Here is a 21,388-nt window from a genome sequence, read left to right as displayed (position 1 = left end):
GCACTGCTCCATTCATGCATCTTTCTTTTACAACATTTGGAACAAAGGCAGTATTACAAAATAGAAAATAGAAAAGAATACAAATAAAATTATTTTGCTTTTGATATTCTTTTAAGACCAAATAAGAGAGATTATGGAGAAAGGATATTGGCATTTTAACTGCAACCTTATACTGATACTGAATGTTTGTATGACTACGAACCAAGTTTTATATGTGTGTGTGTGTGTGTGTGTGTCTCTGTGTGTGTGTGTGTGTCTCTCTGTGTGTGTGTGTGTGTGTGTGTGTGTAGTTTGTAGGAAGAAATGTAGAAACAGATCAATGATTCATATCTTTAACAGGATGGCATAGACTTACTCTGCATTTTGAGTTATTTTTCCTTTGGTATAGATGGATCATGCTGATAGTCACTTATTACTTAATATATAGATACAGTTTCTAATATACCTTTCCTTTGAAGTTACCTTGAAGTGTTTTTCTGTTTATATGTGGGTCTCCTCCTTTTCTATGCAATTTGCTGCTTAAGGATTATACTTATTAATTTTTGTTTTTATTATGCTACAGGAGGAGTTGGATTTGTCTTCTAGTTCTCAGATGTCTCCCCTTTCCTTATATGGTGAAAACTCTAATAGTCCCTCTTCAGCAGAGCCACTGAAGGAAGATAAGCCTGTCACTGGTCCTAGGAACAAGACTGGTATTACTCTATCTCCTAACTTCTGTTATTTCTATTTCAGATTGAGCTTAGGTTCCATTTCTTAAAAGAAAATGCTGGATTAAATTTATGTTTATTAGGCTGGCTTGCTGTTTTTTAATTGGTGGACCTATATTGTTTGTTATGAGTGATTACCGTGGAGAGGAAAGGGGAGAAATAATCTTTGGTTGTCTCTGTCTTTACAGGTGAAAGATACTTTAAAATAGACTCAGACCCCACCATCTTCAGGAGAGATTTCAAAGTTTCAGTTAAAGATAACTGAATGGAGGGCATTCAGCTATGACATTTGTTACCTCATTAATCTCTGGGTGTTATCCCGTGATTTTAGCTATTCTCCTTTACCAGTTAGTGTGTCCCATTCCCAAAACTGCAGCTTGGTTAGAAAAGGAGATAACAGTTTAAGTACTTTTCTTCAGTTCATTCAGGTATATGTACTGTAGCTATGCTTAAACTCCAGTTAAAGATTGTTACTCGAAGTTAAGATAATGTGTAGAGAAAGGTGTGTGATAGAATCTGTTTTTTAGGGCTTGCGTAATTGCTTTCACATTGACTTGTGGTTTGTCTGGTTTTTCTCCAGAAAATGGACTGACTCCAAAGAAAAAAATTCAGGTGAATTCAAAACCTTCAATTCAGCCCAAGCCTTTATTGCTTCCAGCAGCACCCAAGACTGAAACAAACTCCAGTGTTCCAGCAAAAACCATCATTATTCAGACAGTACCAACGCTTATGCCATTGGCAAAGCAGCAACCAATTATCAGTTTACAACCTGCACCCACTAAAGGTACCTGAGCAGAATTTAAGGCTGTGTAAATTTATTTGGAGGGCAGTACGGGTTGTGTCATATGATTTGTTTTAATTCAGGTTATAATTTCTGAGCACGTGCTGTTTGTCAGGAATGTCTTTGGTTATGAGGACGTTGCAGAGATGACTAATGTGTGGTTCCTGTCATAACAAGGGATATAGCTCTCCAGACCAGTTACATCTGATGGTTATTTTGAAAATCTGGGACACTTTCTTGGTGCCATTTTATTCTGGTAGATAAAATACAGGAACACAAATTTTAAGCTAGTTGAAGGCAGAGTTCAGTTCAGCCAGATTTTTGTGGCTGTGAACTTTTTTTGTTTTGAAGGAATATTTAAAATAATAGGGTCCATTTCAGGTGTGTTATAGCAATAGAATCACGCCCTTAATCTCTGAGGAGGCTGCATGGTTTAGTAAACAGTATATTGACCTGGTCATGAGGAGACCTGAACTCTGCTTTCAACTAGCTAAGAATTTGTGTGTTTCGTATTTTATCCACCAGATGGCCTCATACACTTGTGATTCTATGAGAGGTTTATGTCATTATTGAAAGAAGTTCAAGTCTGAGGATTTGGTACTATTCAGATATGGGAGTCATTTCCGTATGGAGATCTCTTAGGTAGATTAGTCATCATTGTACTCATACTGATATCTGTATACATTGGGTACAAGAAAACTTTTGCAGCATTCTTATCTCTGGATTTAGTTTGTTGGCACCAGATATGACTAGGCGATAATGGGGTATGGGTTGTAAATAAACACCAATGTTACATTTGTACTGTATCTCCAATTGTGAATAGGTAGCTCGTTTTTTGGAGCATAGTTTTAATGAGGGTAAATTTGATAAATTTAATTTCCAGATACTCTTTTAGCTTTGTTCTATTACATGGTCATAGACAATATGACATTGATAAAAAGAAGACCTAGATGAGAGAATGGATGAATCAGTGAAAATTCATCCATCAGTCCCACCAAAAATAAACAGACAAACAAACAAACAAAAACCAGTTTGAAATGCCTGCTCTCTCAGTACAAAGTCAGAACTGCTGCCTTTTCCATCTGAAAAGTAGCATTCCTATAGAATAGGTATTCTTGTGATTTATAAATGTGTATTAAGGGTTCATGAACTCCTTGAAACAAAATGCAGGATTTAATGTATGCTCATATGTGGATTATTCTAGGGATAGTCTCCAAAACTTTCATTAGGATCTCATAAGGATCTGTGCCTTCCCAAAGGCTAAGAATTTAAACTAATGATGAACCTCATTGTAGTTCCCATAAGCTATTAAAATACGTCTATACAAAAAGTCTGACATTAATGTGACTAGCGTATAAAGCAGGGGTATTCCTAAGAATTTGCCCTTAGCAGATCATTGACTATGTTTGAGTGATGGAAGATCTTACCTATAATAAGAAGACAAACTGTTCTTTTCTGAGCAGTTTATCAGTTCCAGAAACCTGAATTACACATTATTTGAAACTTCAATACTTTCCTGTCATCTGAAGACTATAGTTATTTTTTTGTGAGCATGTGCTAATATGAGGAACTGCACCTTGTCTGTTTTTTTTCTTTTATTTGAGACAGAGTCTCGCTGTGTTGCCAGGCTGGAGTGCAGTGGTGTGATCTTGGCTCACTGCAACTTCCACCTCCTGGGTTCAAGTGATTCTCCTGCTTCAGCCTCCAGAGTAGCTGGGACTACAGGCGCATGCCACCATGCCCAGCTAATTTTTATATTTTTAGTAGAGACGGGGTTTCACCATGTCGGCTAGGATGGTCTTGATCTCTTGACCTCATGATCGCCTGCCTCGGCCTCCCAAAGTGCTGGGATTACAGGTGTGAGCCACCGCGCCTGGTGCCTTGTCTGTTTTTATAGTACAATCTAAATAGGTGGTATTATTATAATAACATACAGATTTAAAGTATGTTTTTCATTTATTTGAGAATGGGGAGGAAGAAGGGAAGTATGGGCAAGACATTATACAGTTAATCATGTTAATACTAGTAGTAAATATGTTACCATCGAAAAAGAAGAGGTAATTTCCACAGGTTTAAGACTGAGATTCTCTAGCTTGGAATGTAAAACTCTTCACAATTTGGCTCTAGTTTAGTTTTTGTTTTTTTTGTTATTGTTGTTTGTTTGTTTTTAATAGAGACAGGATCTCACTATATTGCTCAGTCTGGTCTCGAATTCTTGGGCTCAAGGGATCTACCCACCTTGATCTCCCAAAGCTCAGGGATTAAGGCGTGAGCCACCATGCCTGGCCTCCTAGTTTAGTTTTCGAACTTTATAATATTACTCTTTTCTATAAATCCCTTCTTCTAGCTCAACTAATCTGTCATTGTCCTTTGAATTCTCTTGTTTTTCCTAGTTTTTTGGCTCACCATTTTCTACCAACCAGCAACAACTTATGCCTACTTCTACTTCTCAGTCCTCCATGTCCTTTAAGACTGTTTTGAGTAGTGTAGATGAGAGATAATGAAAGCCTGGAATATCAGTGAAAGTGGAGAACCAGGATGAAGAGTAGAGATGTTAAAAGTGTAGAATTGTAGAGATTGGTAATTGGATTGTGTAGAAGGAGGCTGAACGATAGAGAGGAAGGTGTCTAGGATGACTTCCGTTTTTCTATCTTGGGGCTTTTTGGGTAGATGATGGCGAAAATTATTGAAATGGGAGACAGAGGTAAAATATGTTGCTCAGATCACTCTGCTAATAAGAAGTGGAGCCAGAACTTGAGCCCAGGTGGTCTGGCTCGGAGTCTATGTGAATAATCACTATACTGTATCGCCTTAAAAAAAAATGACAGATGTATTCCTTGCTCTCAAGAATTCTACACTTTAATTGGGGGATTAAATTCACATAAACAGTTAAATAACAGTCACTGTGATAACTAATAAATTAATAACTCATGCAGTGCCCTTATGGAAGCTATTATTATATAGAAAAGGAGATTAATAATAATAATAATTGCATTTAAGTTCTTACTATGTGCCAGACACTCTTCTAAGTGCTTAAGTGCATTATCTTATTTCAAATAATATTTACACATTATTTGAAACTTCAGTATGTTTCTATGATTTATGGTGATGGGTTGTGATATCTCCATTTTTTAGATGAGAACGCTAAGTACAGATTATTTGCCCTAAGTCACACACCGATGCTGTTTCAGACAAAGTAGGCATTCAATAAATGTTTGATACATAGTTTAAAATCTTTGAAGAAAGTTTAAAAGAAAGAACTATCAAAATCAGTGAGTTACACATAGTCAAAAAAATATATGGCATTGAATCCAGCCGTGTTCCGTTAAGGGGGATTTACATGTAATGCCAGAGAGGATTTTGAGCATGCTAAAATGGATTAACAGCCTTTGGAATGTCCTTTTTAACTGTTTCCACACTAGGAACAGTAGTTACTATGTTCAGCTGCTATTTAAGGCCCCAAACAATTCTTTGCATTGTAGTTTGTGGCCTGGTCAGCATTTACCAAGTCACCATGAGAGTTTTTTGTTCTTTCACTTGAACATATTGTCATAGAAATTTAGTTGTTTCCTCTCATTCTGTGTTGAACCCAAACATGCCTAGAATATTTAGAGTATCCCTGATTTAGCTGCTGGGTAATTTGAGGATAGTTGGGTACTCTGGGATGAAAAGGCTTGATACAATATGGGAAAAAAAGGAAGCAGCAGTGGCTTGGTAGGACTCAAGCCACATTTGGCCTTGCCTTGGTATTCTTCCATCTCCTTCTTTGTGTGATGCAGTCGTCTCAGCAAGGAGACAGTGGTAATTACACAATTGGTAGTACAGATTTGGATTATTTTTCTTAATTAGTTTAAGAAATATTATAAAGCCCTCTGTACATGTTATCTGCTAGGGCTTTAAATCTGTAACTGTAGCTAGAAATAGGATTCTTTCTTATAAGTTGCCTAATTCATTATATTTACACCTCTTCTGTTCTTTAAAGTAGTCCCAAAGTTCCCTGAACAGTGTTTAATTTTGGGGAGGGATCTTTTAATCATAATTTTAAACTCAGAGGATGTAGAACATGGCTTCCTATAATACTCTTCTCAAAGTATTGGTTTAAGTCAGTGGTTCTCAGTCTGTATATTGTGGACCCTGGGATGTGGGTGATGGGGGTAGTAGCTTTATGGCATTTTGCAAAGCATCTGCAAATCCATACTTGAAGCAAGCATTTTCTGTAGACCAAATAATTTATTTCATATATCTTTGTACAGCTCTTCAAATTTTTATAGCTATACTTCTGACTAATAAACTCCAAGTTCATTTTAAATCTTCACTAAATTCTTAGCAGCCTTTTTCCATCATGTATTTTCTCAATACACAGAAGCTGAAAGGACAACCTTGATGGTTTTGGGTGACCAGGATATTATTTTATATTAAAAGAGAGCTCTTATATTCAGGAGCCTTTGGGGAGAGACTATGGGTTTTCTAGGTGTAGAATTATATCATCTGTGTGAGAGATGGTTTGACTTCCTCTCTTCATATTTGGATGCCTTTTATTTCTTTCTTTTGCCTGATTGCTCTGGCTACGACTTGAGCACTTGGGAATTCTTGTTTTTTGGGTTTTTTTTCACATTATGATAAATATATATTTTCATAGTGCCAGATTTACTGTAATTTCTTATTGTTATTAAAACCTAACACTTGGTCATATGCTATTTACTTTATGTGTTTCTAATTTTTATTTGCGTATTTGGCCTAAGCATATTTATATCTGCTTCTGAGTAATTTCTGCATTTATATGTTTTTACTTCATAAAAGAATGGAGGCCACCTCAAAACAAATTAGGCATCAAAGGAACATACCTCAAAATAATAAGAACCATCTATAGCAAGTCCACAGCCAACATTGTAATGAGTGGGCAAGAGCTGGAAGTACATTCCCTTTGAGAACCAGAACAAGACAAGGATGTCCCTCTCACCACTCATATTCAACATAGTGCTGGAAGTTGTAGCCATAGCAGTCAGGCAAGAGAAAGAAATAAAAGGCATCCAAATAGGAAGAGAGGAAGTCAAACTACCTCTCTTCACAGACGATATGATTCTATACCTGGAAAACCCATAGTCTCAGCCCAAGACTCCTAGATCTGATAAACAACTTCAGCAAAGTTTTAGGATACAAAATCAATGTACAAAAGTCAGCAGCATTTCTATACCCCAGTAATGTCAAGCTGAGAGCCAAATCAAGAATGCAGTCTCATTCACGATAGCCAAAAAAAGAATATAAAGTACCTGGGAATACAGCAAGCTGGGGAGGTGAAAGATCTCTACAATGAGTTACAACACTGCTGAAAGAAATCAGAGATCACACAAACAAATGGAAAAACATTCCATGCTCATGGATAGGAAGAATCAATAGTGTTAAAATGGCCATACTGCTCAAAGCAATTTACAGATTTAATGCTATTCCTATCAAACTATCAATGACATTTTTCACACAATTAGAAAAAACTATTCTAAAGTTCACATGGAACTGAAAAAGAGCCTAAATAGCCAAAGCAGTCCTAAGCAAAAAGAACAAAGCCAGAGGCATCAAGCTACCTGATTTCAAACTGTACTACAAGACTACAGTAACCAAAACAGCATGATACTGGTATAAAAACAGACACATAGACCGATGGATTAGATTAGAGAACCCAGAAATAAAGCTGCACCCCTGCAACCATCTGGTCTTTAACAAAAACAAACAGTGGGGAAAGGACTGCCTATTCAATAAATGGTGGTAAGATAACTGGCTAGCCATATGCAGAAGATTGAAACTGGATCCTTTCCTTTCAGTGTATACAAAACCCAACTCAAGATGGATGAAAGACTTAAATGTACAGGCTCAAATTATAAAAACCCTAGAAGAAAACCTAGGGAATATGGTTCTGGACATAGGCCTTGTCAAAGATTTCATGATGAAGACTCCAAAAGCAATCGCAACAAAAACAAAAATTGACAAATGGGATCTAATTAAACTAAAGAGGCTGGGCGTGGTGGTTCACACCTGTAATCCCAGCACTTTGGGAGGCTGAGGGGTGCATCACTTGAGATCAGGAGTTCAAGACCAACCTGGCCAATATGGTGAAACCCCATCTCTACTAAAAATACATAAATTAGCCAGGCATGGTGGTACATGCTTGTAATCCCAGTTACTTGGGAGGCTGAGGCAGGAGAATTGCTTGAACCCAGGAGGCGGCAGGTGCAGTGAGCTGAGATTGTGCCACTGCACTCCAGCCTGGGTGACAGAGCTCAAAAATCAATAAATAAAAATCAACTAAAGAGCTTCTGCACAGCAAAAGAAACTATCAACAGAGGAATAGGACAGCCTACAGAATGGGAGAGAATATTTGCAAACAGTGTATCCAACAAAGATCTAATCTCCAGAATCTACAAGAAACTTAACAGGCAAAAAACAACCCCATTAAGAAGTGGGCAAAGGATATGAACAGACACTTTCAAAAGAAGACATAGACATGGCCAATAAGCATATGAAAAAATGCTCAACATCACTAATCATTAGAGAAATGTAAATCAAAACAACAGTGAGATACCATCTCACATCAGTCAGAATGGCTACTATCAAAAAGTCGAAAAATATCCGATGCTGGCAAGATTGCAGAGAAAAGTGAATGCATATACATTGCTGGTGGGAATGTAAATTGGTTCAGCCACTGAACGTAGTTTGTAGATTTCTCAAATAACTTGAAGTAGAACTACCGTTTGACCCAGCAGTCCCATTACTGGGTATATACCCAAGGGAATATAAAGACACACGCACACATATGTTCATCACAGAACTATTCACAATAGCAAAGACATGGAATCAACCTAGATGCCCATCAGTGGTGAACTGGATAAAGAAAATGTGGTACATATACACCATTCAATACTACACAGCCATAAAAAATAATGAAATCATGTTCTTTGCAGCAACATGGATGGAGCTGAAGGCCATTATCCTAAGATAATTAATGCAGGAACAGAAAACCAAATACTGCATGTTCTGTCTTATAAGTGGGAGTTATACATTGAGTACACATAGACATAAAAAGGGGACAATAGACAACAGGGGCTACTTTTGAGGGTGGAGGATGCAAGGAGGGTGAGAATCTAAAAATTACCTGTTGGGTACTGTGCTCATTACCTGAGTGATGAAATAATGTGTATGCCAAACACCTGTGACATGCAATTTATCCATGTAACAAACCTGCCTGTGTACCCCCTGAACCTAAAATAAAAGTTGGGGGAAAGAAAAACTGAATCCAAGGGAAAACGAGAAGGTAAAAATGTTTAATGATCATTTATGCCGAAGTATTAATACATTGTATCTACTCCAAATCCATGAAATTATTTTTAGATCTTCTTATCTGGGATAAAATGCTGTTTGTTGAAATTCTGCTACTTTCAATGTGTTTTTTGAGGCCATCTGAAACAAGGGCTTTGCTTTTATAAGTTATCTTTTTTAGCCAAGACAGATGTTCTTGACAAACAGGTGTTCTGAAGCTTTATTTTGATTTTTAGTTTTCCCCGATCCTTTGAAATATTGAGCTGAGTTTTACATGGGTCAACCTGTCTGAAAGCATAATGCTTTTTTTTTCTTAAACAAATTATAAATTTACATGAGATTTTAGTTGCCAGTTATTTTAGTACCTTCATTTTGTTAGATAGGCTCAAGCACCTGTGGATGTTAGGCAAGGCTTTCAGCACCTTATAAAAATCTGCCAGATCTGAAAGGAAACACTTAGCAGGCAAGTAAAATTTTTAATAGATTAGTGTTATGAGTTGTATAAGTCTTTAGGTTAATGGTACAGGTTTAGTACCCCTTAAATGAAATGCTTGGAACCGGAAGTGTTTCAGATTTTGGGTACTTTTGGATTTTAGAATATTTGCATATACATAATGAGATATCTTGGGGACAGAACCCAAGTCTAACATGAAATTCATTTATGTTTCATGTATATCTTATACACATAGCCTGAAGGTAATTTTTTATAATATTTTAAATAATTCTCTGCATGAAACCAAGTTTGCATACAATGAACCATCAGAAAGCACAGTTGTCACTATCTCCTGTGGACAATCTGTAGTTGTTTGGCACCACCATCATTCCTGGCTCTGAATTCATATGCTACTGACAAGCAATCATTTTCTTACACTTATTCACAAATTCACACCTAAGAACTTAACAAAAATTATGACATACCATTAATACAGTGAAAAAATAATGTGTGCAGAGTAACAAGGCAGGACAGTAGAATCACCAGAATACCAGTGTCAGCTACTACACAACAGCAACAACAAAAAATGGCAGCTTTCAGTCTCTGCCTTAGATGCTGTTTTCATTAAAAGCCTACTGTACCCTCTATTTTATGTCTTCAGGTGAGAAGAAACATCAGAAACAGTTGAGAGACTGGAAGTGGGTCCTCTAGGGATGAGGAGGCATTCTGCTGGATGACTTCTAAAAATGTTTTCTATGGAGTCATCTGCCTCGTTAACAAGTTTTTGTCTTAGAAGTCTCTTTTTGATTTTGTAAACTGACATGATTTCTTTTTCTGTTATGACTGTATGCTGCTTTAGTCCTTCACTAGGCCCATCACACATTTTTACCATGTCATCTATAGGCACTTTTTCTGCAGCGTTAACAACATCATCTTCATTGTCATTATTATAGATTGAGTATCCCTTATCCAAAATACTTAGGACCAGAAGTGTGGAGTTTTCCACTTGTGAAGTTGTGTCAGCACTCAAAAAGTTTTGGATTTTGGAGCATTTTGGATTTTGGGTTTTTGGATTAAAGATGTTCAACCTCTACTAATTCTCGTCAGATTAGCATAAATTTAAAATAATGATACCTCTGAATACTCAGAAAAGAATTGAAGGCCATTTTTGGGGGAAGAGGGAAAGGGCTGGTATCATCTACAGATTATTTTGAATCACAGATTTATGTTTACCGTGATTGTTAGCTAAGATTTAATCTCAAATGGTTTTAAGTTTTTTGGTATTTGTAGTCTTTTTTTTGTTTGTCCTTTTAAGGGATCTGCCTGCCTCAGCCTCCTGAGTAGCTAAGACTCGAGGCACATACCACCATACCTGGCTAATTTTTAAATTTTTTTTTGTAGAGACAGGCTATCACTATGTTGCCTTGGCTGGTCTCAAACTGCTGGCCTCCCAAAGCACTGGGATTACAGGTGTAAGCCACAGTGCATGGCCTGTAGCTCCTTCTTCTTCTAATATTGAGTTACTAAGTTTATGTTCAGATATTTTTGGTATTGTATGCATTTGTAAATCCTATTAATTTAGAATACATGACTCTCCATATTCAGTGTAAAAGATTTGTTATTTATAATAAGACAAATCCTTTTAGCACTAATAAATTTCAGAGGTTAATTCTTAGAAATTTAGGGATTACAGCAAATTTGATAGCTGTTTAGTTGAGAAAGATAAATAAGAAAGTATATTAAAGTATATTGTTAATGATAACTCAAAGAGATGAATTTAGTTGGTCACATTAAAAACATAACAAAGTCACCATAAGCGTGTGCTGCTATTGATCCAATGTTTTAATTGATGGTGTCCAATCCCTTGGTGTTGATCTTACCCATTATGTCTGCAGAAAAGACCTAATTATAAGCTGCTTCTCCTGCCACAGTAGTTGTGTACCCTTTGATTCCTTTTCTTTTTTCTTACGCAGGCCAGACGGTTTTGCTGTCTCAGCCTACTGTGGTACAACTTCAAGCACCTGGAGTTCTGCCCTCTGCTCAGCCAGTCCTTGCTGTTGCTGGGGGAGTCACACAGCTACCTAATCACGTGGTGAATGTGGTACCAGCCCCTTCGGCGAATAGCCCAGTGAATGGAAAACTTTCCGTGACTAAACCTGTCCTACAAAGTACCATGAGAAATGTCGGTTCAGATGTAAGTTTTGAAACTTAGTGCTTCTCTTAATGCCTGATTTAAAAACCAACAAAAAAACACCTTTTGCTTTTGTTGCCTTGTTTTTGTTTTTTTTAGAGTTTCTTATATTGCATCAAATAAAAGAGTGTGCTGAATTGCACATCTAGTCTTTGGAGGAAAATTAGGGTAAGGCTTACTACGTTAGAATCTAAGTGAAAAGGTTTTTGAAAGTCTGAAGTGGTTTGATGAAAAGCAAAGTATGCATACCTCCCTCTTCTTTACTCCTTCTTTAGAACCAACCCTCTTATTATTCTCTTCAAGCCCTTACACCCTCAACCCAGTCATCCACTAATATTTTACAGATTCAAAGTTTCCTGATTGAAATGTTTTAGCGATCTTCAGATAAGAGTCTATAGATTACTTTTTAGATAGGTTTTATATTTAGCTTTCTTCCTTGCCGTTTTGAAGTGTTTTCACCACTTCATAATGATGACTAGCTACTCTTAGGAATTCTGTCTCTTAGTGATTATTTGGTACTTTCCCATTTTTGCAAACCTTTAAATTTTCTAGCATGTTGTAGGGATTTCTTATAATTTATAAATCACATAGTTTCCTAAGACCTGTCACTCTCTAAAGCCAGTTACTGCACTTGCCAACTAACTCTTGCTTTCTTTCAAAATGATTGGAAATAACTTATGTTATATATTAAATTGAACATCTTGGTCCTAAAATTTAATGAATGTGAAAGCTATATAGTCAAACAGTGGATTCTCTAAAGTTATGATTGGGAAAGCAAAGTGTGTATGTTTTCTTTAAAATAAAAACGGATACTACTAGTTGTTAATATTACTACTTCATCCTTTCTTTAGGTAGAATGCATTTGAAAAGTAATTTTAAAGTCCTGTGGGTTATGCAAGGTTGTTTATCAGACTACTGTCTGATCTGTCTGCCAGAATTTATTAACCAGCATGTCAGTGACCCACTTAATTATAAAATTGCTCCACAGTTGCATAAACAGTAATCTTGGCCAGCAATATTGTAAAAATTCATAACAAAGGAATATTGTCTAGTGAAAGTAGAACACCCAGTTTCTAGAATAAGAGTCCCATCGTTTGTATAGGTATTGAAAACAATGCATGTCAAGACATGGAATAGGAAAGTTAGTGTTGCTATGAGACTAGAGACCATGGACAGTACAGGATTAGGCTTGACTGTTATGTTGGTTTGTTTTGAGGACTAGAAGAGGTAAGCACAATGCTTATGTCATAATAGGCTCTAATACATAGCGTGTGTTTCAGTTGAAGATGAAACAATGTTGCTGGGATGGGAAGGTGGTGAGCACAGGATAGAGGCAACTGGATTGGCAAAATGTTGATAATGATGGAAGCTGGGTGTTTATTTTTCTGTCCTTTTGGTGCATGGAAAAATTTCTACAATATGTTAAAAAAAATGACAATAACAAAAATCCAAAAGCTTTCTGTGATATTTTCAATTAAAAAGTTGTGTGACCAATAAGAAGAGAGTATGGTTTTCATGGGAGACCAACCAGGTTAAGAATGATGAAAAAGGATTTTTAAAAATAATGCTTTGAAATTTCTTTTTTTTTTTTTTATTGTACTTTAAGTTTTAGGATACATGTGCACAATGTGCAGGTTAGTTACATATGTATACATGTGACATGCTGGTGCGCTGCACTCACTAACTTGTCATCTAGCATTAGGTATGTCTCCCAATGCTATCCCTCCCCACTCCCCCCACCCCACAACAGTCCCCAGAGTGTGATGTTCCCCTTCCTGTGTCCATGTGTTCTCATTGTTCAATTCTCACCTATGAGTGAGAATATGCGGTGTTTGGTTTTTTGTTCTTGCGATAGTTTACTGAGAATGATGATTTCCTTTTAATACTCTTTTAAATTATGAACTTGAATGTTTCTTATATAATACCCCCAAATGAAACTTATAATAGAAAATATCCAAAGTTGCCTTTATGTAATATGTTAGGATATTTAAAATATTTTTATGAAATATTTTAGACATGAAAAAAAGATAAAGACTAATTAGAACTTTAAAAATACATAGGTCAACAGTATATCACTGTTGTTAAAAAAATATTAACAATATTAATCTAAGTCATCCCAAACATGGAAAAGTCCAGAAAAGCATAGCTAGGATGGGGAGAGTATCTAGAAACCATGGGGTAGAGGAGTGGGTTAAAGGTTGGAATGATTCAGTAAACTGAAGAAGAGAGGATGGAAAGTAGACCTGGGAGCCATCTTCCAGGAAAGGAAGGTTGTTATGTGGAAAATAGAATTGTTCTGCTTGTTCCAGAAGAGTTATCTGGAACAGGTGCAGGAAAAATATAGAAAGGTTTCTTCTAAACATAAGGTTTTTTGATACAATCATTGTATTTAAAAACCAGAAGAACAACCCCCCTGCCTTTTTTTTTTTTTTCTACTTTTAGGCTTACTATCTGAATAATGAGCATCTTAATGTTGACAATCATCATTGTATGCCATTGACCCATTTTATAATCTCTAAACATATTCCAATTAATTATATGTTGGTCTATTAGCCAGACATCCTTTATTAGTTCTCTGGTGTGAAAGACTGTGTCTGTTCAGCTTTTGTACTCTTAAGGGGGCTCTGTAAATTTAAAGTATTTTTAATGAAATATTTTAGACATGAAAAAAGATAAAGACTAATTAGAACTTAAAAAATATATAGGTCAACAGTATATCACTGTTAAAAATATGAGAAAATGTAGAACCAATAAATACTGCTAGAAACAAAAGCTAATACTTATTGGTTCTATGTTTTCTCATCTCACACATCCCCCAGTTCTTCAATGTTAATTGAGACTTTGTCAGCAAAGTCTCAATGTATGAATGTCTACATTTATGGTATGAATGTATATTTAGATGAGGTTAATTTTTTTAACAGTGATATACCGTTGACCTACATATTTTTAAAGTTCTAATTAGTCTTTCTCTTTTTTCATGTCTAAAATATTTCATTAAAAATACTTTAAATTTACAGAGCCCCCTTAAGAGTACAAAAGCCAAACAGACACAGTCTTTTTGAAGTTTGGAATTGACAGGATTATAAAGAAAGATTCAAACACTTTATGTTTAATGCAAAGAGACCGAAGGACAATTAGAATAATTTTCTAGTCAACCTGCATTGAGGTTTTTGTGCTTATTTTTACTTGGCCAGCACATCGAGACGTGAGCCAAGCCTTTCAATATGAGTTTTTTTGGTAGAAATTTTGACTGAATGTTTATTTCAAGTAAAGAAGCATTAGTCTGTCCTAGCAGCAGGCCAACCCACTCAGGAACCCAAAGTAAATCTGTTCCAGAAGGAGTTGCAGAGAAGAACTTTGATCAGCTTGTATAGCCTTCTGCGTTAGTAACTTGGTTGACCTCAGTATTACATGTGTCTGTTAAAACACAAGTCCTATTAAATTAGGATAAATTAATATAAATTCCTAATTTAAAATGGTCAAAAAGAAAATATTTTTATCATATACCTTTTGTGCCTTTAAACCAAAAGTATGGTGAAAGAATTGTAATCCACCAAAAAAAAAAAATCATATCAGTTTTTTGTGACTTTGTAATGCTGACATGGCTTCTTTTTCTACCTTTTTTAGTTCTTTTGTTTGGCTGGTTTCACTCTCCAGAGGCCTGCTACAGCCATAAGTAGCGTTTTTAGCATACCATATTCTGCAAACTGCATTAAATGCCACATTTTCTGTTATGAAACAGTTTGCCTGGTTCAAATTATATCTTACTCTTCCTGTCTTTTGCTGGTAAATCTGTTTTGTTTAACTCTTGGAGACCTCACCTAAGTTTTCAAGAAATATGGTTTGTTTTTGGCTGTGATCCTGATGGAAAAAATGAACATGATCTCTCATTTCAGTGTAGAAGTTCTCTGTGCAGTTTCTTAGTAAATGGCAATCTTGGAACTACAAAGTTGACTTTATAGGAGAGCATGCTTATCTTTCTTTAAAGGGCTATTTAGTGTTGCCACACATCAAACCAAGGGCTTAAAAACAAGCAGTCTGTTTAAATCTGCATTGTACTCACTACTTCCACCTACCCATCATAATCGCATAAAGTTTATGAAACATTACTGCCCTTGTTTTAAGGTTATAGGAATTACATTGTTTTAGTTATTGGAACAAAAGACCAGAAAAACAAGTGGTAAAATTCTACATCTTCCACAGTGGGCCACATTGGAGCAAATACTCTTAGTGGAAATCAGTAGGTGGGAATAATGGAAAAAAAAGTATCCAGAACTGATATAGAACTATAAATAACCTCAGATGTGAGGTTGATGAAGGGATACAAACTACTGTTAGGAGTCTCCATCCTTCCGACTCAGTCACCCCACTGAATATCTTCCAAACTCTGTATCACCTTTTACCCTGTTTCTAAATCCTATAGTTAGGAAACTTGATCCCTTCCATCCCAAAATGACTTCCCTTTGGGAGTCCCTGTCTTGGGTTCCTAGAGTCATCATGAGAAGGTAGGTGCTGGGGGGAATCCTTTCCTACTGGTTTGCAGGTATTAGAAATGGTGCGAAGGGGATTCTCCTGTCATACCAAATTAGAACTTTGTATTTCCTTTCTCTAGAATTGGTGTACAGTTAATTTAGGGATTTCAGGTATTTTTAGTATTGTTCTATGGGAGTGATGTGACATGGGCCTAGATGGATGCCCTGCACACAGTGTTCCTCTCTTGCAGTGGAGGAACATGAGCTTGGAGAATCTACCATGTGTATAGCAAGCAGAAAGCAAGCCTCCTCATTGTCCAGAGGGAGATTTTATCTCATCCTTCAAGGCTGCTTGTTGGAAACTGAACCTTGAGAATGGCCTGGGAAAAGAGTGGTCCGGGTCTTGCATTCTTTGCATACCCAATAAGACGTGTAGGAGCAAAACTCGTAAGAGACTCCCTGGAGGTGTGTTTCTCAAGAAAAATATGTCTATAATAATCTGTTTGCAATGCATAGCAACTCAGAAAAACAGAGACTGCCTATGTTCTAGTTCAGAAAAAAAGCAAAACTTCAATAGATGTTGAAGTTGCTTATCTGTAACATCCAAGAATAGGACACTGGTTAGGTCAAAATGTGAGCTGAATCTCCTTAAATTATGTGGCTGGCTTAGATCTCAGAAGATAAATAATGAATAGGCACTTCTTAATAACTTCTAACAACAAACAAGTTGAGATCATGATATTTCTTTAGGCTGCAAAGTAGAGGAATCTATCAGAACAAATCCAATAGGAAGGATTCGGAGAGCTGGAGTTATCCAGGGTTTAGTAAAAAAATTACTTCTGTGCTGACTGCATTGTGGCTTTGCTGCTACCAGGGACTCTGCAAATAAAAGAAAATATGCTTTGTTTAAATATTTGCAGTATCTCTTTAAATGTAGGTTTGGAGCTTCTAAAAATTTATCTTGAATAGCAGTTCAGTTTCATTTGAGGTTACAGTAGCTTTGGAAGGGGAAGTGAACAGGTTTTTTTTTTGTTGTTTATTTTTCCTTCCTGATGCATTGCATTAGGATAAATTTATGTTGTGGCAACCTCAGCATTCTTTATTCTGTATTTTTTGTACTTTTTAGTTTGGCATCTTTTTTTTTTTTTTTTTTTTTTTGAGACAAAGTCTCGCTCTGTTGCCCAGGCTGGAGTACAATGGCACGCTCTTGGCTCACTGCAACCTCCACCTTCCAGGTTCAAGTGATTCTCCTGCCTCAGCCTCCTGAGTAGCTGGGACTACAGCTATGCGCCACCACGCCCAGCTAATTTTTGTATTTTTAGTAGAGATGGGGTTTCACCAGGTTGGCCAGGCTGTTCTCAAACTCCTGGCCTCAAGTGATCCACCTGCCTCGGCCTCCCAGAGTGCTGGGATTATAGGCATGAGCCACTGCGCCCAGCAGTTTGGCATCTTTATAAGAATAATAAATAATTATTTTTAAGGATTCTGATTTTTATCTTAATAAACAATGAAATACTTCTCTCTCCTTTCTCTAATTTCCCTTCTCAAAACCTTGTGGGGACTCATTCTAGGGAGACAGTCCTTTTATACCCTAGAGGCTTTCTTGCAAATCAGTTTCCTTGTCTGGTAGTCATTCTTACTAGTTTTGTGTGCATTCTTCTGGAGACAGTTCTTTAATATATAAGTACTTATAGTTTTATTTATTGACCTATTTCATAGAAAAGGTAGCATACTGTACATGTCATCCTGCAACTTGCTTTTCTCACTTATACCTTAGAGATCTGTTCAAATCAGTACATAAAAACTTTTTTTATTCCTTTTTTAAATTTTTATTTATTTATTTATTTTTTTAAAGACAGTCTGTTGCTCTGTTGCCTAGGCTGGTGTGCAGTGGCATGATCATAGCTCACTATTGCCTTAAATATCTGGGCTTAAGCAATCCTCCTGCCTCAGGCTCCTGAGTAGCTAGATGTGTGCCACCTGGCTAAATTTTGATTTTTTTTTTGTTTTGTTTTTGTAGAGATGGGGGTCTTGTTGTATTGCACAGGGTGGTCTTGAACTCCTGGCCTCAAATGATCCTCCTGCAGTGGCCTCCCAAAGTGCTGAGATTACAGGCATAAGCCGCCATGCCTGGTCTTTTTCTTATTCTTTTAATAGCTGCATTTTAATAGCTACATAGTAACCTACTTCATAGGGGTGCCATAATTATTGTAAAATTTTGCAGTCCTTTTCATTATAAACATTTCTTCATTGAATAACTTGGTACTTATTTCATTTTGTTCGTATACAAATATATCTATGGGAGAAATTTTATTATACTTTAAGTTCTAGCGTACATGTGCACAACGTGCGGGTTTGTTACATATGTATACATGTGCCATGTTGGTGTGTTGCACCCATTAACTCGTGATTTACATTAGGTATATCTCCTAATGCTATCCCTCCCACCTCCCCCAACCCCACGACAGGCCCTGGTGTGTGATGTTCCCCTTCCTGTGTCCAAGTGTTCTCATTGTTCAATTCCCACCTATGAGTGAGAACATGTGTGTTCGGTTTTTTGTCCTTGTGGTAGTTTGCTGAGAATGATGGTTTCCAGCTTCATCCATGTCCCTACAAAGGACATGAACTCATCCTTTTTTATGGCTGCGTAGTATTCCATGGTGTATATGTGCCACATTTTTTTAATCCAGTCTGTCATTCATGGACATTTGTGTTGGTTCCAAGTCTTTGCTATTGTGAATAGTGCTGCAATAAACATAAGTGTGCATGTGTCTTTACAGCAGCATGATTTATAATCCTTTGGGTATATACCCAGTAATGGGATGGTTGGGTCAAATGGTATTTCTAGTTCTAGATCCTTGAGGAATTGCCACACTGTCTTCCACAATGGTTGAACTAGTTTACAGTCCTACTAACAGTGTAAAAGTGTTCCTGTTTCTCTACTTTGTAATGATTGCCTGTTTCCTGACTTTGTAATGATTGCCATTCTAACTGGTGTGAGATGGTATCTCATCGTGGTTTTGATTTGCATTTCTCTGATGGCCAGTGATGATGAGCATTTTTTCATGTGTCTGTTGGCTGCATAAATGTCTTCTTTTGAGAAGTGTCTGTTCATATCCTTCGCCCACTTTTTGATGGGGTTGTTTTTTTCTTGTAAATTTGAGTTCTTTGTAGATTCTGGATATTAGCCCTTTGTCAGATGAGTAGATTGCAAAAATTTTGTGGGAGAAATTTTTAGAATTGGATTTGGTGGGCCAGAAGGTATGTACTTGTTCAGTTTTGATAGGTTTTACCAAATGGTCCTCCATTGAGGTAGTTCTAATTGAGAAGTCAGTCACAGGGCTTAATGGAGTCCTTGGGTGGGTTTCAGTGTTTCCATAATCAGCATCCTGTATTAGTCAGTTCTCACACTTCTATAAAGAAATACCTGAAACTGAGTGATTTATAAAGAAAAGAGGTTTAATTGTCTCATGGTTCTGCAGGCTGTACAGGAAACATGGCTGGGGAAGCCTCAGGAAACTTACAATCATGGCTGTGGGTGAGGGGGAAGCTGGCACATCTTACATGGCTAGAGCAGGAGAAAGAGAGAAAAGAGGGAAGTGCTACACACTTTTAAACAACCAGATCTTATGAGAACTTACTATCATGAGAACAGCAAGATGGAAATCTGCCTCCATGATCTAATCACCTTTCACCAGGCCCCTCCCCCAACATTGGGGATTACAATTCGACATGAGATTTGGGTAGAGACACAAATCCAGATCATATCACACCCCTTTACCCCACCTCACCTCATCCCTCATGTAGTTGTTAGCAATGTGCAAGTGCATTTGTCTGGGGAGTCCATAAGCTCTTTTGTTGTCTTTTTTTTTTAACAGCTTCATTGAGATAAAATGCACATTACATAAGGATCACCCTTTTGAACTGTACAATTTAGTGGTACCATCACTGCTGTCTAATTCCAGAATATTTTTGTCACCCTAAAAAGAAAACCCCATAGTCATTAGCCATAGTCTTTCCTCATTCCTCGCTCCCTGCAGCCCCTGGTAGCCATTTAATTTGTTTTCTGTGTGGAGTTGTCCCAGACATTTCATATGAGTGGAATCATACACTACGTGCCCTTTTGTGTATGGCTTCTTTCACTTACCATATTTTTTTCAAGCTTCAGCCATGTTGAAGCATGTATCAGTGTTTATTCTTTTTTATGACTGAATAATATTCTATTATATGGATATACCACATTTTTGATAATCCATTCATCAGTTGGTAGACCTTTGGGTTGTCTCCACTTTTTGTCTGTTATGAGTAATGCCACTTTGAACACTCATGTACATTTTCACAGTCTTTTAAGAACCATTTTTTAATATATAAAGAGTATAAATCAGTGAGAAAAATGCAAATTAATTCAACCATCAATGGACAATATATATGAATAGATAATTCACAAAGAAGAGTGGTAAATTTTAAAAATGAAAGTATCAATGGCTGTGTATTCCTGAAGAGGTATTCCCTCTGAAAGATTACTATTTTATAACTATGTGAAAGAATATTAATTGTTAGCAGGAGAGATCTTGTGGCTGGTTACAGGCAGTTAGAGAATGATATTCAAGAATTTAAAGTGTTATGATTAGACTTTTCTGTGGCTCTTACCTCCCTTGAGTATGAGTTCTAAGGGAAAATGTCTTATGGCTTCTTATAACTTCCCAGTGTGTATACACTGCAGTTGTGTGTGTGTGCTCACACATGTTAAACTTTGGTTATTATATGGGTACACATGTTAAACTTTGTATTTAGTTATAATTTTAAATTTCAAAAAGTACAAAAACAAAAAATAGTACAGAGAACACCCAGGTATTCTTCAGCCAGATTCACCTGTTGTTAACATTTTACCCAATTTGCTTGCTTATTCTTTATCTACCTACCTACCCATCCATCCATCCATCCGCTATCCATCCATCCATCCATCCATCCACTATCCATCCATCCATCCATCCCCCCACCCATCCAGCCACCATCCAACCATCCATCCATCCATTCATCCATCCATATACACACACAGTTTTTTTCCTGAACTATTTTAGGGTAAGTTACATACCTCACAGTGTTTTACCCCTAATTTTTTCAGTGTGCATTTTCTAAGACTAGGTACATTCTTTTATCAACTTCAATAATTTACGTTAATAAAATAGTTCAATCACCTGTCAATATTACAATTCTGTCAGTCGACCAAATATTTACTGGATTTTCACAAAGTCTTTGTGAAGGGGACATTATTTATTCCCATTTTACTACTGAAGGAATCAACTAGCTAAGTGATTCAACAAATGTCATATTGCTAAGATGGCTAATATTAATAAAGTACTATGTGCCAGGCACTTTTCTAAGTGCATAACTTGTAAATACTCTCTTTAAATCTTATAACAGCTCTTTGAAATGAATCAGGGCCCTGAGGAATACAGAGTAAGGAACAGACAGAGTGCTCAGAGGAATGTTAAG

At 36.7% G+C, this 21,388-nt stretch overlaps 1 protein-coding gene across 12 annotated transcripts in view; it reads left to right on the top strand.

Annotated features, from left to right (window-relative positions):
- Positions 1-21,388, top strand: part of ATF6 (activating transcription factor 6) — a 198,343-nt gene that overhangs the window by 25,683 nt on the left and 151,272 nt on the right. For all 12 annotated transcript variants that reach the window (XM_009436665.5, XM_001174215.7, XM_016931047.4 and 9 more), the window contains exons 5-7: positions 563-692; positions 1,288-1,491; positions 11,203-11,423. In XM_009436665.5, coding sequence (XP_009434940.2) covers positions 563-692; positions 1,288-1,491; positions 11,203-11,423 — 555 coding nt within the window. The remainder of the gene's footprint in view (positions 1-562; positions 693-1,287; positions 1,492-11,202; positions 11,424-21,388) is intronic.

This window comes from Pan troglodytes, chromosome 1, assembly GCF_028858775.2.
Source record: "Pan troglodytes isolate AG18354 chromosome 1, NHGRI_mPanTro3-v2.0_pri, whole genome shotgun sequence".
Classification (NCBI taxonomy): domain Eukaryota; kingdom Metazoa; phylum Chordata; class Mammalia; order Primates; family Hominidae; genus Pan; species Pan troglodytes.
The sequence above is the reverse complement of the archived record's forward strand: the minus strand, read 5'-3'. Positions and strand labels throughout refer to the sequence as shown.